The sequence below is a fragment of the Ixodes scapularis genome, unplaced genomic scaffold, assembly GCF_016920785.2.
Source record: "Ixodes scapularis isolate PalLabHiFi unplaced genomic scaffold, ASM1692078v2 PGA_scaffold10__122_contigs__length_95168666, whole genome shotgun sequence".
In the NCBI taxonomy this organism is placed as follows: domain Eukaryota; kingdom Metazoa; phylum Arthropoda; class Arachnida; order Ixodida; family Ixodidae; genus Ixodes; species Ixodes scapularis.
The window spans coordinates 74,279,637-74,305,755 of record NW_024609836.1 but is presented as its reverse complement, the minus strand read 5'-3'; the positions used below and the strand labels follow the sequence as shown (position 1 = coordinate 74,305,755).

Sequence of the window (26,119 nt, the reverse complement as noted above, 5' to 3'; positions counted from 1 at the left end):
TTGCTATTCTCCGTTTATGGTTTTCCTATGTCAACTTAGGTTTTGCCTTAATACCCTTCTTTCACTTACTATGGGTGCTTATGGTTACGTTTTCTTTATCATGGAGATTTTTCTTGTACTAAAACACTGTGGATTGCAAATATCCCATACCTTTAGAGCCTAAAACTAAATACGACACTAACAGCAGACACGCAAACTTCGGTGTACGCAGACGCCGAGGCTGTGTTCCGAATCTTACCCAAATAGATCCGAGTTACTCCGGAGGATCGTGTCGCGTGGCAGCACAGCTTGAGAAACGCTGGACGCGGGTAGGTTTTAGAACGCCAAGGGTACAAAACCATTACCCTGGAGTAAGATCGTGTAAATTTTGGAACACGGCCCGAGTGTTAGGTCAAAGGTACGTGACGGAATCAAACTACACAACACTCATTGTTCTTGGAGAATAGTATATCGACTTAACTAAACAGCGCAATTATCAAAGCACCAGTGTGAAGAAACTAATGTGCTCCTTCGAAAATCAGCGAATAGCTACGTTTTTTTTTATCCATTGGTAGAGGCTAAAGAAGGATACTGAGTTTATTTTCAATCCAATCACTGAACTTTGATACATTGGTGTAAAACCCTGTCCCTGGTCTTTCTACGCACTCATATCCAAATGCGACGATTCCAACTTGTACGAACACACCCTTTATTTTTTGCACGGCTGCGCTTCCAGAATCCCCCTGAAATGAAAATCGCAGAAAGGGTTTGCAACTTGACGCTATTTAAAGTGGGAGTGAAAATTTAAAAAAAAAGAACGGAGAAAATTTTCGAATGGGGAAGCCAAGACTCATACAGCTAATTAATATTTTGATATCAAGTGCATCTTCATTACAATTAGCTTTACATAAATTGTGCTAGTGTGTTTATGTCGGTGTTTACTTTCTGTGCGCGCCACGAATTTTTTTATTATTATTATTATTTACTACGACGATTCCGCTTCCTTCATTCCATAACTTACGCACAGTGTGTTCAAAATGTGTATTTCTAGAAACTCAAATGAACATGACGCATTCGCGGTGGCTCAATTATAAGCGCTGTCCACGCGCACCGCAGCAGAGGCTGGTTGCACTATTTCTCCACGGGGTGCGGTGCTGTCGGGGCCGATGTGCGCTCCGATTGCAAACCGAAACTTCAAACCTGTCGAATTTGTGCGGTTTTTCAGAAAGCCGTAAAATGCTTCGTGTGCCTTCTATCGTTCTGCAATCTGTTGATTTAGTGTGTTTTGATGATGCTGAGCAATTTTCTAATTAAAAACATGCCATTAAACACAACAATAAAAAGTTAATTACGCATAAATAATTAACAATCTAATTATCTCGGACTTTATTAATTTTCCTAAATAGGCCCCTGGCCCAAAACCAAAACGACTCAACTTTTTTTTTTTTTTTTTTTTGCGACGCGTAGTTTTCGTAATATTGAATGTGTCCACCTTTCGTGAAACGCCTTGTATAGTATAGACATCTACAAAACCTTTTCTTGTATCACGACCTTAGAAAACACAGTGGACAAAGATTTTTATATCTTTTTTCCCGTTTGTTTATAAAAAAGACATGAAAGTTACACTAATGCGGTTTTTACACGTCAGCTCTACTACTATAGGGGAACATTATATAGCAAGCTCGTCGTGTGAGGAGCTTGAGGAGAGGAGGAGGAGACGGCTGAGCAATTGATAGTACTGTAGTAGCTGAGGATTTGACTAATCTAGCGAAGAAACTGGGATTTGGTAAGTAGTGGTAAAAATAGACACAGGAAAGGCGGAGATAACCAAGAAGAGATTTTCTGACTGGTGGAATGGATCGATAGAAGGATGAACATTTTCTTATTTCTTCCCGGGCGAGCCGTAGGGCGGAAGGTGTGAGCATTCCTTTACATAAAGGCGCCCACGTCGTACGGATCGTTTATAGCTTTTAAGTATAAATCTTAAGATATATGGCTCTATGTTAAATACATGCTTAAAAAAAGAACACTGGCTAGGTGGCGCAAGTCACCGCCCGATTCAAATGGCTAAGCCGCAGTCACCCATTCGTTCCTCCATTCATTGCTTATGTTCTGTCATTTCGTTACTCACATTTTGAGCGGCCGGATCAGGCGCAGATGTCGTATACGCTTTTCCCCTTATAGTTCGATATGGCTAAATGTGCCATTTGTGCAAGGTGTGCATGTCTAGATGTGCAAAAACGTGCCCGCGCGGTTTTTCTGTCTGTGTTTTCGCACCGCAGGCATTGCGTCCGTTGCACGAGTAGTACCTATACTGCTCCACCGCGCTTCCCACGCGCCCGAAATCTTTTTTTAAAATCTGCCTATTTATTAGTTTTCGGAGACGCTGAGATCTTGAACCATATGTGTATTTTCAATGTCTAGTAAGTTCATTTAGAATAACATTAAAGACGTTTACAATTCTCTGTAAGTCCAAATTAGAGCGCAGGGGCCCTATACTCGTTAAACACCAAGTTAGAGTCGAAATTAAAACTGAGTTCGGCTAGTTGGTACAATTATGCATGCTGGTAAATACGCCTAAAGCACACACAAAAAAAGAAGCACACAGGACCTCTCGTCCTCTGTGCTTCTTTCACTGAACTTGCAACTGAACTTTACTGAAGGAAACACATAAAAATAATAAAACTGCACATGCGCAAAAATAAAGAAAAAGTTATGATGGGCACGGTAAGCGGGTCTGCAAGATCCTCAAATCGGAAAGGTGGAAGTGAGCCCGCACCGGGACTTTTTGTGGAGGCTGTGTGCGAGTTCTACGGCCACTCAACGTTAAGCAAGCAGAAGGTACGATGAGTTTCTCAGACTTCTGTCACAGGTGACGGATTTTATGTGGAACAAGCCTCGAGCCATGCTGCCGACAAAAGCAAAGAAGCAAGTGGTGTACAACGGTGCTACCTTTCTGGAGGATGCAAGTGCACCCTGCAAGGTCACAAATATTCTAAACAAGGGACCCACGTTTAGCCTTGCGCCGCGACAAAAACCTGTGGAAAGATTGGTCTTAGTGAGAACTTAGGCAGAAATGGCTGATCCAAAGGACAAGGACAGATGCATTTCTGAAGGTGTTGATGTTCTTGTAAGCAATTTAACAGTGGAACAGAGGTTTGCTAGTATGAAGGACGTTGTTTTTAATTTTATAGAGAATAGCCTTAAGCTTCTAACTTCTGATAAAGAGGGTGGATTTGTTGTTGTGGGAGAAGACTTGTACTTAGAGAAGTCCCGGTAAGCCTTTGAAAGACATTTCAGGCCTATCCAGCCAGTTTCGCTGTCGAAGATAAAAACGCAGACTAAGTCCCTGTGCCAAGGGTTGGAATCGACCAGCTTGGCAAAAAAGGCACAAGCTTCAAAGAAGCTTAATTTATCATAGTTCTTCACGGCAAAAACTCACAAGACTGGGCGCCCGTTGAGGGCGATCATCTTTGAAAAGAACACCTGGCAGCGAGAAGTAGAAGGCGTTTTCTGCAGACATATTTTGGGGTTGAATTCGCTTGATCCTTTTTTTGTAAGAAACTCTGAAGCAATAATTGAGTTTCTGCACAGCGAAGACTTGAAGGGGGTAAAAGGATTTTCAATAGATGTGGAAGATTTATTTCATTTTGTGCCACATGACCAACTTCTGGTGGCTGTGAAAACATGCATCGAAGAGAATGGGGAGGTGCCATTCCGTAGTTCCACTGGAATAACTGTAGAAGGCTTTTTAGAGTTGCTAACTCACTACCTTAAGAACACCTTGGTTTCTTTTGAAGGGGAGTCGTTTGTGCAAGAAAGAGGCGTATGGATTGGATGGAGGGTGGCGCCTGTACTGTGTGATATTTTTCTTGCTTCGTGTGATAGGGCAATAGAAAGGTTGTTGGTAAAGAATTACAGGCTCAAACTTTTTAGGTACGTTAACGTTTTTTTTTTAGTTTTAAACAGAGATCCTGTAGAGGCTAACGAAGATAATATGGTCTCTGGAGTACTTGAGGTTTTTAAGAGTTTTGCGGAAGGCCGCATGATACCGCGAGCGCCGGGCGCCAGCAATTTTTGGACTTGGGTCTTTTCTTTTGAGAGCGACCATCTGTGTTGGGCGTATGAGCCCCGAACAAAGAAAAAGCTGCTCTCATAAGACTCGAGCCATTCGCAGCTAGTAAAGAGGGGAATGGCCTCTCGTTGTCTGGCTGCCTCCTTGAAAAAACTTCCCCTCGCAGGAGGAGTTTAGTTTTCAGTTGCAGCTAGGCAGATTGCAGGATGTGGGTTCCCTTCCGGGGTCTCATGTGATGTTGCTGAAAGGTTGGTGAAGAAGCTGAAGAGGCTTGTTGGGGGAGAGGAGGCTGAGAGAGAGAGAGAGGCCTGAAGTTAGACCTGCTGTCCTGCCTTGTGTACATAAGATCTCTCACAGCCTCAAAACGTGGTGAATAAGTTTCGCATTCCTGAAGTCTTTCCTGCCCCAAACAAGCTCTCTAAGTTTTTCAAAGGATAAATAGTGCTGGTGTGCCGGGTGATGCGGAGGGGGTGTGCAGCGAGCCTCATGCCGCCAAGTTTCGGCAATGTGCCTTAAGGGTAACTTACGAGGTCTCCCTGTCTTGCGGTAGGGTTTATGTTGGCCAGACGGGGAGGTGCATTAATGATAGAATCAGACAACACTCCGCCGCCACCAGGCAATTTTCCTCTGGCCACTTGGCTGTACATTGTAACAGGTGTGAATGCCAGGCCGAGTTTAATAGTACCAAGATTAGTTAGGGAAAAATTCGTAACAAAATTGGAACGCGAAATACATGAGGCATTCATGACAAGGGCCCATGGGACGAATGCGTGTATCAGGGCTCCTTCTGTTGCCTTTTCTAATAAAGAGCAGGCGTTTATCGTTGACTCAGCAGTGACGGCAGACTTTCCAGGTGGTTAATAAAAGTCCATCATCTTTGCGCATGTGAGGTTTTATTCTTGTTTTTTTTTCTGCTTCCTTCAGTGAAGTTTAGACGCAAGTTACGCCTCGTCCTGTGTGCTTCTTTCCTGGTCCGTGTTTTTAGGAGCATTTACCACCATGTTGGAGTCGAACGTTCGCGTAGCGCGCCGATTGGTCGCTGGCGACAGAAGTGCGAAGTCATCGTGGTGATAGTCCAATCGGTACGCTTCGTGAACTTCGGCTCCAACTTCGTGTTTCACGAGTTTAGAGCCCCAGCTGTTTGGGAGGAGGAGAGGAGGGTACGAAGGGGAGCGTATGCCCCTCTTCCCCCTTCCCTCCTCCTCGCCTGCTGCCCTCGCATTTGGCAGAAAATTTTCGTTAAAATTTCTCGCTAAATTTAGCGAACATGTCTCCGCTAAATTTAGCGGAGAAAGGGAATTGGTGTTGAGGTCACGTGACGTCAATTTTCCCATTAAATTTAGCCGGGAAACTTAACCCACAATAATTAGCGGAAGAATTCGTCCGCTAAATTTGGCGGGAAAATTTTCCATAATGCATCGCGCGCTGTTACGCCGACGCCGACGGCGACGGCGCTCAACACGTAGATGGTCGCCTAAGAGCTGTGCTCTAAATAATAGTAAATTATCCCACTTTGTTACGATTGGTTTCATGTCCCTTTCATTGTGTGACTCACCTTCACAGTGCGCAATAATGTAACTTTCACGGTGTATCTTTAAAAAAAAAACTAATTTGTAAGACGTAAATAAAGCATATTGTATCGTCCAAACCCAGCAACCTGCAGATTAAGCTACACGCCCTCATAGACCCCCTCATAGACCTCCTCAGGTACCTGGTTTGCAAAATCAATAAATTTTTGCGCAACGCCCATTTTTTTGTCCAGCACGAAAAACTGACACAGAAAAGCATCGAATGTGCTCAAAATATAAACTTGGAAAGACACGCCCTTATTACAAGAAAAATAAACTCCCGTAACAAGGAAATCCAATTATTATACGACCTTTGGAGCCTCTAAGCTAAAAATGTTGCCATTTTTTAAACTATTGTAGCAGAAGCAGTGAAAACAAAAAACGTAATGCAGGCTCGAGCTAAACGCGATCGCAGCGCCACCGTTTCTGGCGTTGCGGCAACCCCGGAATCAGAACTCCCGAAGCATAAACGTAGCGAAACAAAGAAGCGCGCTGCGCTACGGCTTTCCCGTCAACGGCCTTCTCCCGAAAGCACGCCAAACTAAAAGAAAAAAAAAAATAAGAAAGTAAATTAAGATAGCTGTACGCCGCGAGAACGCTCGGTTAGTGCGTTCAAGGTGCGGTGCGCGTGGCTGGCGTCGCTCTATGTTTGGTCTCGTTATGTGACGCGAAGGAGAATCTCGAATCTACTTTAGCAAGACGTTCAGCTGACACTCACGAGACGAGCGCTGCGTTGCGGCAAGCGACGGTGCGTCGGCATAACAGCTGGCTATCGCGAGAAAGAATCATTGAATGAAACCACAATACGGCGCAGGGTTCTTTATCTAATTCGCTCGTCATCTCAAATATTCGACCTAGAATGTTCGGAAAGAGCTAGGGCGAGACTGACAAGGCAAGGACATTCTGGTCTCCTTTTCCTTTACGATCAGAAAAGAGGGTGCGCAAATCTTCTAGACAAATGAAGAAGCCTATTTTATTGATCATGCACGCGGCAAATTTCATCTTCAAAAAAAGAAAAAGCTTAGGAGAATTTCGAATTGCAATACAAGAAGCATATGAAAGATATCCATACCTCGCATGATTCTTTCCCGGAGGTCCCGGCACAGAACATACTTTGTGAGTTGTAGCCTTCATTATGTCTCCTGCAGATTAGGTCTTTCTTTACGGGGACAACAGCTGCATGCATATCGGCCGAAATTGGACCATCTGAAAGCGTAAAACTTAGTGAGGTTTAAGAATATTAAAAAAATAGAGAAAACTCGTGATTAGCAACATCATATCCACGTGTTTGAAACACTCCTCATAGACACTTACAATAAACGAGCCAATCATAAACACTTCTAATGATTGAGCTACATAATATCGTTCCAGTTATGTGCCTGCACTTCAAAAACAAAAGAAGGAGAGCTTGTCTGTGGACGCTGATATATATGTCGAAACAATCCACGAAAAAAAATCATATATTGTAACAATCTCGTACCCGCTACTGCCTCTATATCATTCTAAAATTGCAATCATTCTACAATATACTGTAACAATTTCGCCATCTTTTGTAACACAATGAAAGCGGTATGTGGTAGAGTAAACTCACTCATTTACACGGAAACTCGAGCAATGATTGCACAAAAGTTAAAGCTCTCTTAATGCAGTACAGAACTCAGTAAATTCTGTAGTTCTAGGCAAAAAAAAAACAACTGTAAAACAACAGACCTAAACTTTCGTACAAGCTGCGGGCTTGGAACTTTTTAAACAGAATTTTTAAAGTTCTTAAGACTCTGAATTCAGGTTCAGTAGTTATAGCTTCACAGTATCTATTCCTACACTGTGAGCAAGTACAATAATTAGAGAGAACCGTCTTGTCTACAGAATATCCTCTATTCTTATAATTACGGTGTATACGCCCTTAAAAAATGTATCCTGCATTGAGTTCATGCAATAAAAAAACACATTATCTCAAAAGATATGCTAAAGTAGGATCATATCAATTGAGACAAACTGTGACTGATAAAATTTATTTAACTAAGGATGATATGTTTTAATGGAAACTTTAAACCAAAATGATTCGTTTTACACTTACCTAGTCGAAAGCGGCGGAAGTCACGATAGAAATAAAAAGTAATAATTAGTACTGCACTCAGTATTTACCGAAAATATCCGTATAACAAATTTTTTATTTATCCTTTATGACACATTTAAGCTAGACATATCTTGTTCCTCGCCCAAATATTCTGTATGAATGGTTGATAGCCAGAAAACTTTTTTTTTTTTACCGCGGTGTTTAAATGGCGAAGTCATCTTGTATTGCGCCATGAAAAGGGCCGAAAGCATCGCACCCGGAAATACATACTACTTCCGTCGCGGTTTAAACCAGCCAGACAAGACCACCGAGGAGTATTTTGTTGCCAGAATACCTAAATAAGCCACGGCCTATTGAGCATATTTTGACAACGGTCATCCAATCTATAATTAGAATCTACATGTAAAACATTTAAACGGTAATTAGCGGGCTCAGGTAATTAGTTTACCACTACCGATAATGATACTCCGAATAAGCAATTTATTTGCCTCGAGTATACTTCAAAGTATTTCAATATTTCAATTTCAATTTTAATTTTATTTCTTTTGCTAAAACAGTACAGACGACGACGAGGGCGGGGGGGGGGGGGGGGGGGGGAGGCAGAAAGCTAACGATTGTTTGCTTGACGAGGCCGCCTCGACTCGTTTCGTCGGCACAGTCGTGCGGACGGTGGCGAAAAATGGACACACATACAATAAAAACAGTGCTTTCACGAAAGGGAGAATGGAAAAATAACGGAATTGCTACATACCTAAATATACAAGGCACTCATGTTTACACGCTATCGGTATGACAGAAAATATTTACTCTATGTTTGTATAACGAGTGGAGATTAAAAAAAGCAACGATGTGGGAGTTTTAAAGCCAAACCGTCGAATAAACGGTCACAAAAAATATGTACACCGATTTCCATGTATTGGCGATAAGCTTAATTAGGCAGTTTTAGGATAGCGCACGCTACAGCTTTGCTCACGCAAAGAACAACATCGTCGCCACCGCGCATGCGCAGAACGCTAACTCCGTTCGCGTTTTGCGGGCGCACCATTTTAGCGTACGCCATTTCTCAGAAATTGCGTGCGTACGCAAAGAGTTTGCGGTCGTTCGCACTCTTCCGAAAAGAATTTATGATCACAAGTTGGCTCAAGCCATGACGAGAACACTTAGAAAATGGCGGCTCCCAGCCAGAACAGCGCCTGCGGCCGCTGCGGCCACTGCGGCCTCTTTGGCGGCGGCGTGAACGCGATATCCGCGGCTTCCTCCAGTCTGCTATTTTCAACGCAGGACGACATTGCGATCCTACGGGAGGTGAGCGTCAGAAACGTTTTGGATGACCCAGCAAAGTGGGCAGCGATCGCCGGCAACTTGCTGCTCGCGACGAGCGATCGTTTCTCGTCGAAAGTCAGTCAGTCAGTACAGGAGACGTCTTTTACCGAGGCGACGTATGGCGGGCACGACCGGTCGACCACTCCTGTCGTATTCTCATATTTAAACAAATCTAAACTGTTCCTCTAATCTAAAAAGAAACTATTTTTTTCGTTTCTTTTTTAATTGCAGCATTTCGTATGTGAAATAAAAAAATTCTTACTGCAACTTGGTGGCGTTCCGAGCGCGAGATCCTTGGACTTTTGCGCCGCGGCGGAGAAACGCTATACAAAAACTCTTCCGGAGGACTAAATTTAGCTCTAACGTGTGCTAAAATTGCGCACGTTATTCTAAACTCCCTGTTGCCTGCACATTGCTCAGGTCTATTTTTGTTTGTCTATTATTTTGCAGCGGCTATTGTCGGAGTCGGATCGAAGTCGACAAGTGAGATTAAAACAAAAATCAAAGACGTTTACGAATCTCTGTAATGCGAAATTAGAGCGCAGCTCTTGAGGAGGAGGAGGGAAGGGTACGGAGGGGGAGGGTATGTCTCTCCTCCTCCACCTTCTTTCCTCCTCCTCTTCCCCTGCCGCTGAAATTGTTCATGGGTGACGTGAGAAGAAGTCATGGCGTCCTTTTCCCCGTTAAGTTTAGCGGGGAAACTGAATTGTTGTTGAGGTCACGTGATGTTATTTTTCCTGCAAAATTTTTATTTGAAATTTTCCTGCTAAATTTAGCGGCAGATTTCCCGCTAAAGTTGATAAAAAAATTTCCCCACAGAATTTAGAGGGAAAATTTCCTCGCAAATTTAGCGGAAATGTTTCCCCGCTAATTTTAACGGGGAAACTTAATTGGTGTTTAGGTCACGTGACCTCAATTTTCGCGCTACATTTAGAGGGCAAATTTTCCCGGTAAATGCACCGGAAAAATTTCCCCTATAAAATGTAGCGGAACGATTTCCTCGCGAAATTTATCCGGGAAACTGAATTGGCGTTGAGGTCACGTGACGTCGATTTCCCAGCTAAATCTAGAAGGGAAATTTCCCCGCTAAATTTAGCAGAAAAATTCCCGTTAAATTTAGCTGAAACATTTCCCCGCTGGTTTAGAGGGGAAATTACCCTGCCAAATTTAGCGGAAACATTTTCCCACTAAATTTAATGAAAACACTTTTCCGCTAAATTTGGTGTGAAAATATCCCCGCTATCTTGAGCGGCGAAACGTCCCAAAATGTAGCGCGCGGTTACGCCAACGCCGCCGCCGCTCAACCCGGAAAAGGGCGCCTAAGAGCTGCGCTCTAAAAGGCTGCTTTAATAGCTATGGACGACATTTATGAATCTAAAGTAAAGGCTTTCGGCTCATGTAGCGCCGCTCCAACATTCGAGCGAATGAAGGATTGTCGCTTAAAATCACTAAAATGGATAACAATCATTTACTACATAGACGATGTCATTATTAGAGCAGAGCACTTAGGCGCCTGTTTCCGGCTGTCGCGTCGTCGGCGTCACCGTGGCCGTCACCTTAACCACGCTAAATTTAGCGGCATAATTGACTCCACGTGACCTCAACATCAATTCAGTTTCCCCGCTAAATATAGCGGTGAAAATGACGTCACATGATTTGGAGTCACGTCACCTATGAACAAATTCAGTTGCTCCGCCAGATTTAGAAGGAAAATGGCGTTACATTACCTCTGCAGCAATTCAATTCCCCACTAAATTTAGCGGAAAAATTGGCGTCACGTGACCTCGAGACCAATTTAGTTTCCCCGCTAAATTCAGCGGTGAAAATGGCGTCACATGACTGGGTGTCACGTCACCTGTGAACAAATTCAGTTTCTCGGTTAGATTTAGCGGGAAAATTGACGTCACGAGACCTCAACAGCAATTCAATTCCCCGCTAAATTTTGCGCGAAAATCGACGTCGCGGGATCTCAGCACCAATTCAGTTTCCCCGCTAGATTTAGCGGGAAAAATGACGTCACATGACTTGGTGTAACGTCCACTATGAAAAACATTCCGTGTTTCAGCTAGATTTCGCGAGAAAATTGACGTCACGGGACCTCACGAGCAATTCAATTCCCCGCTAAATTTGGCGGGGAATTGAATTGCAGTTGAGGCCACGTGGTGTCAATTTTTCGGCTAAATTAAGCGGGGAAGCTGTGGGAGGAGGGGAGGGTGTAGGGAAGGAAGGAGGCGGGGGGTCATAGGAGAATGATGGGAGGGTTTGCAGGAGGACGCGGGGAGGGTACGGAGGAGAAGGGGGAAGTACAGAGAAGGAGGAGAGGAGGACGAGGAACGGAGTTGAGAATGAGGAGGAGGGTGGGAGACCAAGAGGAGGATCGGGGAGGAGGAGTAAATGAGGGAAGGACGAGGAGCAGGGGAAAAGGGGAGAAGGACGGGAGGAGAAGGGGAGTAGGAGAGGGTAGAGAGGAGGGGGGCATACCCTCCCCTGCGTACCCTTTCCTCCTCAAGAACTGTGCTCTAGTTTTGTGCTACAGAGGTTTGAAAATGTGTTTATTTTTTATTTTGTTTTTAGCTAGTTGTGAAGAACGTGATTAATTGCTCACTTTCTTCCAGGAGGCAAGCCTCCAATTAAATTTCTTAGAAGTTCGAATTCGACAGCATGAAAATGAAGGTACTCTTTCGCTTTGCAAACAAACACGGTATCCCACCTGACTCTGACAAAAGTAAAGGTGTTCAAGAATGTTCAATGCCAACATGACCTAAGATTGTGCGTAATTATTTTGGACATTTTACTTGTGAATATATAAAGCATAATGGCAAATAAGTTGTGCCCCACCTTTAAGGTCATCAATGCGCAATTGGCAGAGCAACTATGTAGTTTCGGTTTTTTATTCGTTCATATAGAACCCCCCGGTGGAACACTATCGGAGATATATTTTTTTTTCACGCACACTTGATGCCTCAGAACCAGCATCTTCGTAATAAAAATGGAGATTAAGAAAATTGCTTCATCTTTCGAAGTTTCCTAGATTTTATAAAACTATTCTACTCAAAATTGTCTTTTACACTTTCTGTAGAAACACTGCTCACTTTATAACAAAGGCCGTTAAGTGAACAACTCCTGTCAAAACTGTCGAGATGGCGTTGTGTACGCGCAAATATAACGAATAAAAAATTGGTGACGGGGCTCGCAGCACTGAACGGTGCACAAAAGGCAATGTGCTTTCTTTAAAAAAAAAGGACGGTTCGGCTTAACATCTCTTTAATTTTCGGTATATTGTGGCCGTCAAAACAATACGCACCGTTTTTTCGATGCCATTAACGGCCCGCCTGCACTTTAATTTTATATTCAGCACCTCATCCTGATTATTGCTACGAACATATCCCCCCAAACATATCCTTTGTGTGCTTTTAAAATAGGAACTATTTATTTTTGTAACTCCGCTCTCTTCTCACTTAATGAGAGTAAAATATATAATATCCTAATATCCGTATTTTTATCAGATTCCTAATATGTGTTTGAAAATCGATCAAACAAGACCTTGAAGGGATTAAAAAAAGTAAGATGACAAAGGCGTTCTTACTTGCTGAAATTTTCCCCCATCCCGTTACTGTGACCTTATTCATGATGCTGAACATCTTCTTCGGAATGCAAATCGCACCAATGTGACCTTCGCTCTCTTCAATGTAAAAGGGAATGCGTAGCTTTACCAGTGCGATATCATTGGATAAGGTTTCCAAATCAAAGCTGTTGTGCATGATCACTTCCTTCACCTGAAATCGCGATAAGTTGGTTACTTGTTCTTAGACAATACTACGCTTTCATATATTGGGGCGAAATGAATATGCAACTCGCAGCAAAACATTTTTGATACGTTCTAAAAAAATTGTTTCACATTTTTGTTCAAGTACGTTGTACTTTTCATTGAATACAATAGCCAGATTTGCACTTAATTAACGTCATAGTTGTTTTAAGCCTTCTTCGGCCAGCGCTATCTGCGTCATCCAGAAACTCGTTTTTAATTTACACGCCCACGTCCTCAAACCTATGTTTCTATCTATATCTCCTCGCACACATATTCGCTAAAACTTCTAAAAAAAGCGCCATTTCGTCCGAATAAAGCGCGGTCTTCATGAAGAAAAGGAGTGATTGTAATGACTTAAATATTATGTAGATTGTGATGAAGCAGTCAGGTTATGGCGAAGCAAGGTCAGGTTTTTGTTACATAATAGGTTGGTTTTACAAAACTTCGAGGGCTGTCTTTTTCTACGAATAGAAAGAAGCGCCATATAATCATGCGTCTTGGTGCATTCGGTAATCAATTGGATGTTGCCATGAAAACCTAGCCACTGCTCTACGCCACCGATATAAAAATTTTCTAGTGGCAATACGTGCTCATATTCGAGAAACGAAAACATTAGAACTTTAGCGCTGATTTACATTCAATGTTTTATTAAAACGCTACACGCGCCTCGAAACGCAGTATATCGAAGGGTCTACGTTGGTGCCCAGTAAATATTTAGCCTAGTAGTTATAATTAAAAGTAACTTTGTTTGACACTTAATGACTCACTTATTTTATGCGTTACTCTCTTTTCTAGGTGCCCTTTTTAGCAGTTTCCAATACGGCGTCATTATATCTTTTGGGGCGGTGAATTAATCTTGCAAGGGATATTTGTCTGCCATTCACAAAAAGAAAAAAAAAACACCTGTAAACCTAAGATTATACTATTTACAAATTTGAGACTGGAGATTTTTTTTTTTTTGCAATGTATAATCAATAAGCTTTGTGATATAACTATACCTCAAGACGTATTTACACACTTCACGAGAGTCTTTGGGGTCCTAGACGAAAATATATGCGTCATTAAATATGATATTGATACATTAGGGTAATTACATAGTGACCTCTTTCGTAAACGATTCTCAATTTATGCAGTCTAACAGCATATTAAATATGCCATTACACTTAAAGGCATATTTCATTCCTTGTTATTGTAATGGCCGTAGCCACAGGTCCCGAGCCTAAAAAGAAATTTGATAATTTCACGATATAAAAAATAGCCACAGTTTGCTGTTTACTGGGTGTACTGACATACATTTTCAAAATTTATGGCAAATAAAAATTACGTCTTACACAAGTCAGGCACTTTTTGTATTTGTACAATAACGCAAAGCATTAATTCAATCAAGGTCCATGGATAATAATTTTTTAATATAATTCGAACGAGAGGCCAATTTAATTGTATAGTCTATGTAAGTATGATTTTTTTTTCTAAAAAGATATTAAAACGCTGCGTTACGAGAAACGTTTCATTAATGTGTGGTTGCATTTCATTACACATAAAAGGGACAATAAATTTCACAAACAAACGAAAATGACGATGTACGACAAGAAAAATCTCACATGTCGTGTCTGAAAGTAGGGACCTCTTCTTAAAAGGTTGATACATCCGGCCGTAACTTCCGAGTATTCTTCAATTATTCTGAACAAATAATAACGGTCCGTTACAGGCTTCACGAACACACAAAACCTTAAAAAGCAAAACTTACCCTTCAACACAGTGCGCAGCAGTAAGAACAACGCTCGGAGTTATAATGGACCCTCCACACGAAAACTCCTCATCCCACGTTCTCATAATGAGATGGACCTAGGGATGTTAATACATGTGTGTGTATAAACGTTTGTCTAATACAAGACATGCACGTGCCCTCAATCTTGTGCTATGAACATTATTCTAGTCTGAGATCAATCTGAGAAAGAGCGTCCGGCGTGCATTATTCTTGAGTAGAACATTATCTGCATTTTGTACAAAATGAAAAGAAAACGCAAGAACGCATGCAGTCGCCTTCAGAAGTAACACAAAATAAAACCGATACGTTTCCTCTTTTATACGTAGTCTGAAACAAAAAATTTCTCACATGAATATAAAAAGAGTTAGTAAAATAAAAAGTAAAGTTATTTATAAAACTAAATTTATGAGGCTCATTTTGGTGCATCTGTAAAAATCAAAATAAGCATAGAATGACTTCGGCGCTTTGCTTAAAACAAACCATATTTCATGAAATAAACTGACGTTCTTTCCTGCAACCTTAGCTCCACAGAATCGCAACTAGATAAAAAAAAGACCGTATATTATGTTGATATTTTTTTTAAGAATATGTCCGCACCTTCTGCCTGTCCATCACTTTCCGCCTAACAGAAAATTTCAAAGTTGACTCTCTAAAATATATAGCAAACATCACAATTGTGATCGTTTTCTCTATAATATGCATATATGTTTTCCTATTGTGGTCGATGACTGACCTTGTATCTTTATCGGGCTCTTTCTACATATCTCAATATATTTAATGAACTTATTTTATACAGCAAGCACGAGGTGAGCATGCAGGAACGAGATTTGTGTGCTTACACATCTCTTATACGCATGAAGTTAGAAGAGTGTTATATTATTTTTCACGTGTTAAATTGGGAGCTTTCTGTTTCAACTTTTATCTGGAGTGAGTGCTTCTTCAGGTATTAATATCAAGTAAATCAACATTTACAAAACCCGGATAGCTTTCAAAATATGTGTTCACGTAAATCAGTATAACCAGTTATAATAACCAAATTGATGAATTTGTACACCGCAATACATGTCACTAAACCAAAGGCATGCAGAACCTTACCGACCGCCCCAATGTCTGCTCTGAAACATCATACGTTCTAAGGCTTGAAATACATTGCGTCCTGTTAAGTTTACTTGTTTAAAAATAATAATTTTGTTAGAGCCGTTATACGCACTGGTGTTGCGGCGCGCGCAGCTAGACAAGTAGGCTGTGCGCCTTTGACCGAATGGTTATTATCGTGCTTGGCTCCCACGGAAAGGGCCCAGGTTTGATGCCTGTGAGCGCAGGCACATTTTCGTTATTTCATGTAATGTCGCGTTTTGGTGTATTCGTTAATTGTGTTGCTTTATTGAGATCAGGATTTTCTACGCGCCGAAGCTTCTACGACGATTGTTCCAAAAAACAACGCGTGTTTATAACTATAGTTCCGCGTAGCGAACCGGGGTCACTCTTCCGCCTACGCTCGATTCTGCCATTAAGTCGTCATGGACGCCTGTTATTCGCAATTCATTTTTATTTTGGTTTAGGAAAATTTCGCCACATTAAACGTTTAGTTTCTGCAGTTATTCGCCACCTCATCATTTGTCGTTCGTGGCAATATTAATACAATGGTTGTTTTCACCCCATACATTATGGTATTCCCGACCCCTCCAAGTAATATTCAAAAGCCGCCGTGGAAGTTCCCTATTTGAGCAAATACTGTTTTTCTCTCCATTTTCAAAATTTTTGTTTTTACTATGCATTAAGAACTAGTACCGTCTAATGGTGATTAGCGAACTTGGCAGAATGATTACATTGATGTATCTGCCTAGTATGCTTAGTACCCCGATGAGAGGCTATCTACTCGCAGCAGTAGTTCAAATACTATATGTTTTAAGGATTTGCAGCTATATCATATTTCATCAGGTTATCAAAATGTAACATTACCTGCCAGGGAAATTCTCCTTTTTTCGCCGGCCGTTTTTCAATAAATGATTTGGACATCCCGCTTACGAGGCTTCTGCCGCAATCAGGATAAGGCCACCCAGAGCACTGCACTAAAGTACGAACTGCAGTTTTAATCTTTAAAAAAGGTTGAAATTATTTTTTGTTAAACTGCTTAAAAATAAAAATAGTTAATTTTTTTTCAGTCGGTTATTTTATTTCAGAAGTAGAAGAGTAATTTGCCATATATTACTAAGCCCGGAAAAAAAAGCTTCTTTTTAATGTGGAAGCTGCAAACTAAAGCATGTTTTCTCGCGCTGTAGATATATTTATTATTTTAGTATTGGATTAAAACAAGCTGGAATCAAGTGACTGCCTATAAAATATTAGGGTGAAAACGGTAAGAATATATATAAATGAGCATTGCGTACTCGAATGGGCCAAAAATCGATTAGCTTTGTAGATTATGGTTTACTCTCATTTGTAGAATACCCAATTACAGCACTGGTACTGCAAATATTTACCTAGGTATGCCTAAGCACTTTTTTGCAACACGGAAGCAACATATTCCTGTAAACACTTACCTTTCACCAAATTTCTAATTTAGATACCCGAGCACGTAAGTCTGCAATTCGAATTTGTCTAGTAAATGAAAAATTAGAGATTTTGGAGTGACAGAACTGAGTACAAAGGTGCATTTACATGTTTAAAATATTTTCGCAGCATATTTTATCTTGACCCAAGCTCACTCAAATGCATTTTTAAATGTAGTTGAGGTGCAGTCATACCAAAAATACTTCCCATTTTAGACTTCACAGATGTCATTAACAATCGCAAAATAGAAAAGATGTGGATGAACCTGTTTTTTTAATACAAAAAAAACAAGCAGCTTGAAATCCGATCTTTAAGCAACCGGTGGTTTTTGGTGTGGTGATTCAACCCTTAGACGCTAGCGAGCTCAGCAATATCGGTTTTCAATTATTTAGTCATGAGGTACCCAAAACACGTCCCCGACGAGTTCGGGATACCATATGGTATCCCCAAAAAAAATGTCAGACGTGGGAAAATTATGAGGTCACTGCTTGTTCTAAATGAATCTCTAAGGTCGCTCAAGTTTTGCGGCCAAATGACGTTCCAGCATTGATTGTATAATAACTGCACTTTTTGAGAACTCTTGGAAAGACATGTAAGACAATACATACGCAGAGCAATTTTCTGCGACGTCTCTTACTAGTGAATCGCTAACAACAACGAAATAAAGCAAGCTTGGAGTGGACGAATGTTTAGACAGTACAAAAAGAGGCTTTTTTGTTGATCATGATGGTTGACCTGAGGCTGGGATAGGAAAATAGAAAACGAGAAGGAAAACAGAAGAAGACAGTCCAGTTCTTTCCCTGCCTTCCTTTGCCTTTTCCGTTTTCCTACCATAGTTGCACGTTTACCATCATGCTCAGCTTACACCAGCTCGCCTGAACTCGGAGTATTTTTTTACTTTTTCGTTGTTTTTGTTTTTTAAACGAAACAAAAACGATAAACCAATTTTATATAGAGCTTTTCTCCAGGCAAAAGTCTCGTCCTAAAACCACCTGAAAGAAAAATTAATACTGGGGAAACCGAGTTAAAAATTTTCAAATATCTAATATTTGACAATGTGGCACAATTAACTGTTCTCTTCATTAATATCAATACCCCAAGCGATGTATCACAAGATAGCTGTTAGCTTATATCAACAACTGAAAGATTATTGTGACAAAGTACTTCATTTGTTTTGCTACTTTAATCTTTAAAAAATGTATTGTTTGCAAATATTTTTAATCTGGACAACAATGTGAACAGTGATGTTGACGCATCCCACCACATGACAATGTCATGTGGCGGAATGCGTAATAAATATATCTGCCGTTGTCAACCATCATGTCGGTTTGGTTCAATAAGGGACCAACGTACCAATGCTTGTTGGTCTTTAAAAAATTATGCTTACTTTCATCCAGTGCGAGGAGGAAACACGTCACCATTAAAACAATCATTTCAGACGAACTGGAAGAATTCCGCGCAGCAAGGACGTCTTCTTTACACTGCACAGTTATTAAATAAGAAAAATGTTATGACACTACTATGTTCTCCCATGGAGTGCTTATTAATGCCGAATACGTTATGTCGGAGTGAAGTTGGGAATTTCTGGTGCCGTATCGTCGAGATATCCTTTTCCCATTTACGATTCCTCACTTACACCACTCTCCCCAGCTTGATTCATGTCAAATCACGTAATGGCTCATCTAACATGCCTCCAACAAATTGATACTTAAGAAACTTGAATTCCAGGGTAAAGAGAGTGACAAGAGCAAGACAACAAACTGGAAAGAAATAGCGCCTCTCTTCCAATTAAGCCAAGTTTGGGTGAGCAAAATGTGTGGGAACACATTGCGTGTTGCTGTACAACAAAAGTTCAAGACAAAATAATATAGGTGCGTCTTTTTTTTATTGACGCCGCAGTTTGTGCTAAGAAAATTTCGCAATATATACGAGATAATTCACAAGAACTAAAAGACAAAATAATAGAGAAAGATACCATTCTATTTTAATTACTCCAAGGTTTGGCTTAACAAATTGTATTTTAACACAGTGCGTCAAGGTGAAAACAAAAAAGTGTAACCAAAACACGCACGTTACAGCAAAGCTAAATAAAAATTTGTTTTCGGAAGCATAACTATTGTATTAGCGCCACGCCCAGACATGCGTATGAAGTGCAAGGGCATTCTGCATATGGGACGCTTGGGAAACAGGTAAATTGAGCCTCCCTAATTTTTTTTATACGAAACGCGGGCCTGTATAAAAGATTATTTGTTCAATATCGAAGAACATAATTAACCTATTTACTAAAAGAAAGCTGAGTGGAAAATAAAAATCAAGATCTTAATTGTGATTTAAATGAGACCGGTTTTCCTGTGATGTTGGAAACCAATCCTTTTACCGAAAAATACATTTTTATTTACCGCTTCTTTATTATTTGCTGCTTTCTATGCGCCAGTTTTGTATTTAAATCAAGAAACCATCAAGCAAGAAAATTTACATCAGACTCAAAAGGAAAAAGAAAGCGAAGTGGTCTTTTGAACAAATCGGAACAAATCGGAACTAAGTACACTGTGACCATAGTTAGTCCAGTTCTATCGAATATAGTAAATAAGATGCTTCAGTCCGGCGATTTCCCTGACGAGCTAAAAATAGCCAGGGTCACTCCAGTGTATAAAGGAGGGGGTGAGACAAAGATTAATAACTACAGACCTGTCTCAGTTCTTCCAGTTTTTTCTAAAGTATTTGAGCGTGTCATTGCTGATAGATTAACATGTTTTTTTGAGAAGCATAATATAATAACGAAGTCCCAATACGGCTTTCAAAAGCAAAAATCGGCGGAGCTAGCGCTTCTTAACATAAAGGATAAAATAGTAGAAAATATTGAGAACAAATTATTTACTCTTAGTCTCTTCTTAGATTTAAGTAAAGATTTTGATACTGTGCAGCACAATATTTTACTTAGAAAGCTTGAAATTTACGGTGTGCGCGGAGTAGCTCTAAAATTAATTGAAACGTATCTTGCGGATCGTTACCAATATGTACTAATAAACGGCGAATCGTCAAATCGACTTAAAATACAGCATGGTGTCCCTCAGGGGTCAATTTTAGGTCCACTTCTTTTTCTTATATATGTTAATAATATAACGACTATATCCGGTTCCCCCGACCTTATAATGTATGCAGACGATACCAACGTATTCTTTTCTGGAGTGACGAAAAAATGCCTAGAAAATGCTGCAAATGTCTATCTATTGAAGCTATCCAACTGGTTACAAACAAATTATTTAAAACTAAATACAATCAAAACTAAGTATATTATTTTTAAGCCAATAAATAAACTCGACTGCAGCCCCATAAGCTTAAAATTTGAAGACACTGTGCTTGAGCAAGTGTCGGAACAAAAATTTCTTGGTGTATGGTTTACCGAGGACCTTTCATGGAACACTCACGTGAATAAACTCAAAGGTGAATTATCTCGTGTTACGGGAAGTATATATAAAATACGAAACTTGCTGCCCACTTGGCTAAAACAGACGTTGTACTATTCTTTGGTCTACTCTAAAATCAGTTACGGTATCTTAGTTAGGGGGACGACGATCAATTCGTACTATGTCAAACTTATCACCTTGCAGAAGAGGACTCTTCGCATGTGCGAAAATTATAAAGGAGATATTAGAAACATAAGAACCCAACCTCTATTCATCAAATATAATATGCTTCAGGCAGACCAAATATACTATTTTAAACTCTTACAATGGATTCACAAACATAGAATATACTCCACACCAAAATCGAGTTTAGGTCCGTACCAACTACGAGACCCAAAACGAAGGATGCCTTCAATAAGAACCAATTATGGCCGCACTGCTTTGTCATATCAGATAACTAAGATGCTAAACAGAACAGACATGACTATAGATTATAATAAAACATTTTATGCCTTCAAAAAACTGTGCCGAAGCTTTCTCGTGGGCAGTGGTATGAGCTTCTCACTTGTGTGATATGTAGACCAAGCTGTTATTTTTATTATGTATTTATATTTGACTACAAATATGGCTCTTGGCATATATTCGATCATTATTCATTTCTAGACTAAATTGCTGCCATCAGCCCTATTTTAGGCTGTAACCTTCTTCTAACGTTTTATTCTTTTTTTTTATATTAGTGATATGATGCTTCTGTGTCATACGACGTTACATGTGTTATACGCCTCGAATCATGCTTGCTGTGTAACATGTTTTTGCTGGTTGTTTGATTGTGCCGTTTTTTGTTTTTTTTTACAAGTCACAATGTCGAATGTTAAAATACCTGTTCCACTGTGCTTTTTTTAATTTCTACTGAGTATACTTTTTGCTGATTATATTCATTGTACTGTTTACTGTTGAACTGTTGGGGGGGGCAAGACTTTGTCAGGCTTCACGCCATTATCTCTGCCCCCTGGGCGGAAAAAACCCGCCAAACAAATAAAGAAAAAAAAAAAGAACAAAACTGTTCTTGATCCACAATGGCGGGTTTACTAAATGAAAAGTTATTACTTAAACTCTACTGAAAATTTTAAAGCAATCCGTCCGCATAGTTTTCAGCGATCGGACGTATTTATCATTCAAAATAATAATAATAATAAATATTAATATTAATTAATAACAACAAATTTATTTACTCAGGGTTATTTCAAAAGCGCAGAAGGCAGGTTCTTCAAAACCAACAAGGGCGTGTGGAACAGAACCTAACTGTTGCAGTGTTCACAGGAAAGTTCTAGAAAGTAATATGAAAAAGTCACAAACACAAGACAATAAGATAGCGCTAGTTGAAATGTGCAGTCCAGACTCACACTACAGCAAAAGACAAATTTCAAAGAACCTGCGAAGAATGTAGATGTTCTCGTCCAGCAGAAAATAGAGTATACTAGAAAATGAGCACAAGCATGTATTGCAAAAGAGCTGAAGTACTCGATCCTACAGCATGATAAGAATAATAAGAGCATAATAATAATATTAACAATAATAATCTTTACTTTCACGCGCCCAAAAACAACCAACAATGTCATGTTTGAAATTTTATCTAGCGATTAAGACGCGCTATTTTGTGAATAAAGTAAATTAAATAAAATTAATTGGATTTAAATAAAATAAATCTGATTTATTTGATTTTTAAAAAAAGTCATGATTTTTTTCCACTTAAGAAAAGCAAACTCGAAGACTGGAAGATCTTTAAGATTACAGTGAATGTCTGAGCTCAGACAGCTGCGCTTGGAAACTAGTGTCTGAATTATTTTGTTTTTTTCCGCCGGAAAGCGCGACAATGGGCAGGTTGGTGGGTAACGAGCACCTGTAGAAAAATTATTCCTCTAGGTATTGTTAAAATCCGAGCATATAACATATTTATGCATTAGCTTGGCGGCAGCATCTTTTATAACAAAGGCTATTATGCATGTCAAAAAGTGATACACCAGATCCCGTAACTGCTTCGATTTCAAATCACAGTTATTTGCAAGCTATTTCAAGTAGGAGATATTTGAGAGACATTCATAAAAAGACAGCAACCTGAAAGCCGAAAAAATATCTCAAAATAAATTTTCACACGTTGCAAAAGGATTTTATTATTTGAGTGAAAGTCTTCAAACTGCAGGTAATAAATTACTAGATTTATTTTCACCTTCTTAGAGATCTTAGGGACATAATCTCTATTATTAAGAGTTCAAGAAACAAAATAAAATATTTGCAGAAAACTTACTGTGCTTGAGGGTCTTCGAACGTTTCGTTGCATTCCTGGTAATATGAATACCTAAAAATCAAACTATACAGACAGGTGCTTACCTATTCGTGGCCTTTAATGTCGTAACCGATCTCCACTTCGAATTACAACTATATTTTATTCTATTGAATACGCAAATTTTAAACTTAGCAATCAAATATCTAACTACAGGTCGCTCAAATAGTTCGCAATTGTCTGCAAGTAACTCAGCTTCTTATTATGTCACTCTTTCTCCGCTAAGTTCAGTATCTTCAAGTGTGTATAACGGCTCTTTCTTAAATACATGGTATTGAGCAGCTGCAACTATATACCAACTAAATCTATGCAAATGATTTTGACGGAGCAATGCGTGTACAGTTAGGCATGTATATTAAATATTCCACTAACATGTTACAATTGTATTGAAATACAAAGCCCTTTAACACGTCTGGGGACGTTTCAGAGTTCTTTCTGGCGTCGTTCATTGTTCACAATTGTGAACAATGAACGACGCTGTCGTTCTAATATAACACACTTATAACCTATTGCCCATTTTTGCTTTTTTGTGTAATGTTTTCACTTATCTATACAAGTTTAACAATGGTTTAAAAGTATAGCTACTACATCTAACCTTTCTTGTGCTTTTCGCCTCATATCACTCAACCGGAAACAGAATATACGTGCTTGCCCTATTCTTCAATTGCGTTTCCAGTATTTTTATTAGAAACTTCTGCGTTGAGAAGATTAAAGGCAGACGTGCATATCGCGACACTGTTAGCGCGAAACACGACATTGGCACATTTTCGCATATTACTTCTAAATAGTATTAGCGAGCACGAAATTTTATCGCTTACATTATAGAAATAGATGAGCTCTTTCCGTAGCCATAATAACTTGTATGACATCCCTTGGTTTCAAAGAGAAAAAGTGGAAAAACCAGCGATCGCTTGTTCGCGCTAACAATGTCGCGCCCTGTACAACTTCGGTTCTTTACAGGGATGATAGGCCTTTTAGCGTCCTTGGGCTCTATGCTCGCCAAACACAAAGTTGGGGCCAAAGTTCATGGAGCGCACCGATTGAAAAATCCCGACGATGACTTCGCGTTTTTTTGGTTTTTTTTTCGCCGGCGTCTTATTCGCGCGCTCCGTGAACTTGCGGCACTAACTTTGACTTTGACGAGTCGGGGTATCGGCGGCCGAGCGGGCTAAAGCGCACACCCAGCTCGACGCGCGTGTAGCGAAAGCTCGCGCTGCAGAACCCAGGGATTCTGGGTTCGAGCCCCACTCCTGCCCGTTTCGATCTCGATGAGCATCGTACCGGCGTGCGGTCGTGTATCACTACTGCGTGGTGCACGTTAAAAACACCAGGCTAGCGGTTGTGCTGCACTGTCTAAATTGCTCATCTACAGCGTGTGACTCGTCGCAACTTTAATGGCAGACCAACTACACGCTGTATAAATATCCCCACAACCCAATTTGCTTTTTTTTTTCTTTGACGAGTCTAAGGCCCCTTCTCTCCTAAGCTACGAGGTGAGCAGCGTTAGGGGTGTTTGGGATAGTTAGAAAGGAGAGAAGATGCAGGAAAAGAAAAGGGGCACTAGTGGAAAGCGATAGTGTACGTCGGCCTTTAACGTTAAATTTCCAAATATTTCTGCCGAATCCATCTTTTTTTCTTCATACTTTTAGTTTTGGCGGGGGTGAACGTTGCCAGTGCGTGGTTTCCTAAAATATTTGTCGTACTTTGTAGCACCGGAATGCTGGCGAACCTTCTCGACACTCTACATTCCTTTCGATTGTTATGTTGCTTACAATCGTCGCTCGTTCTTACATATGAACAGAGGCTCGAGCCTGAAATATAGCGGCGTTTAACATTGTTCAGTGGTAAAGAAAAAAGTTGTGGCTAAAGCAATTACATTTTTACAAAGTTAACAAAGGTACATACTATTCGGTACGACCCGAATTACAAAAGTTATCTCTGTTAATTTTCGGCGAAAAGACAAAATTGCGCGCGTGTCCCCAGAGGAATGCACAGGAGCACCGGATACGGAGACTGGTTGCTGTCTGCTTCAATTTGCTCCCCGGAAGTCCCATTAGCGCCAGTTGAACCTCTAGCGTACATTTTAATAACTCTATGTCGTTAAAGCAGAGGTCAAAGCTAAGGCGCTAAGATCGTGTCCTGAGAGACGCCGTTTTGACACCTTCTAAAATAAAAAGGAAAAAAAAAAAAAGAACAAAGCGTCAGGACACCAGTTTTCAGACGTCACCACTCAGAGATACGAGATGCGTACAGTAGCGGTGGTGGCAAGAATCTGGCATATTTGATTGTGTTGCGGCGTGTAATCTAGACGATTTCGGACGTCCAAAGTGTTTTTTCTATTTTTACCCCCCCCCCCTCCCACCCCGCAGCAAGAAAAAAGCTCACTCAACGTGCCATCACTAGTGCGAGGCCCAATCAGGTGAACTTGTACTACCCAAAACAAGGGCGCCACAGTTCGTTCAAAGCTTCGGAGCAGGAGGCATATGGGCAGTTCCGTAACAGAGCTAATCTAGTTACGTTCGCTGAGGCTTTGAATTTGTCTAGGTGGTGTTGATCAAACCCTGCCCACAACCGTCGTTTCAATCTGGTCGTCATTATCTAGGCAGCGTGTCCTTGGCGGGCTCTATAGCTATCTTGAAGATCTCGTGCAGAAATGCTATCAGCAAAGTTCTCGTGAACAGCGTGCACTGCAAATACAAATAACTGAACGAGCTACAGATTTTATTGCAAATAAACTAAGTAAATGGATATCTAAATTTCGCTTTGAATAATTAAATATCCCATTCAATTACTACTATCCGCTGGTTCGGCGCCACATTTGGTCGTAAGCTAAGGCAAACCAAGGGAACTCACAAACAGGTCCAATGTCGCCCTCTGAAGTAAAGCTCATAACGCCTAAAACATTTACTTTTGTTTCCAGCCCTTTTTAATTTTACTTTCCCCAGTTGGCCTAACCACATTTGTACGTTTTGAAAGTGTGGAAATATTATCATAAAGGAAGTTTTTGTAAGCTAAACAAATGAATGTCCAAAATTGCAGAATTTTGTTTTTATTTTGTGGCAACAATAACGCAGCTGCTTCCGAAGTCTTGAAAGCGTGGAAACATTATCATAAAGGAAGTTCTCGAAACTAAACAAATAAATATCTAAAAATGCAGAATCTTTTTTTGGGTTATTCTGTGACAACAATAACGCAGCTGCTTCGAAACCCATTTATTTCT

At 40.3% G+C, this 26,119-nt stretch overlaps 1 protein-coding gene across 1 annotated transcript; it reads right to left on the bottom strand.

Annotated features, from left to right (window-relative positions):
- Nucleotides 1-557: 557 nt before the first annotated feature.
- LOC8051521 (U21-ctenitoxin-Pn1a-like) lies at nucleotides 558-26,111 on the bottom strand. Its single transcript, XM_040215482.1, has 7 exons — nucleotides 26,035-26,111; nucleotides 21,634-21,646; nucleotides 14,578-14,642; nucleotides 13,845-13,869; nucleotides 12,609-12,798; nucleotides 6,695-6,828; nucleotides 558-722 (listed from the first exon to the last, which is right to left on the bottom strand). Exons 1-7 carry the CDS (start codon nucleotides 26,109-26,111, stop codon nucleotides 558-560), a joined length of 669 nt encoding a protein of 222 aa, XP_040071416.1.
- Between the last annotated feature and the right edge of the window lie 8 nt (nucleotides 26,112-26,119).

Excerpts from the sequence above, each read along its gene's own strand:
- LOC8051521 (XM_040215482.1), bottom strand. The coding sequence starts at position 26,111 with ATGGGTTTCGAAGCAGCTGCGTTATTGTTGTCACAGAATAACCCAAAA. Across the intron at positions 12,799-13,844 it reads CAAAGACTCTCGTGAAGTGT|GTGAAGGAAGTGATCATGCA; the intron begins GTAAATACGTCT and ends TCGCGATTTCAG. Across the intron at positions 723-6,694 it reads CCGGGAAAGAATCATGCGAG|GGGGATTCTGGAAGCGCAGC; the intron begins GTATGGATATCT and ends TTTTCATTTCAG.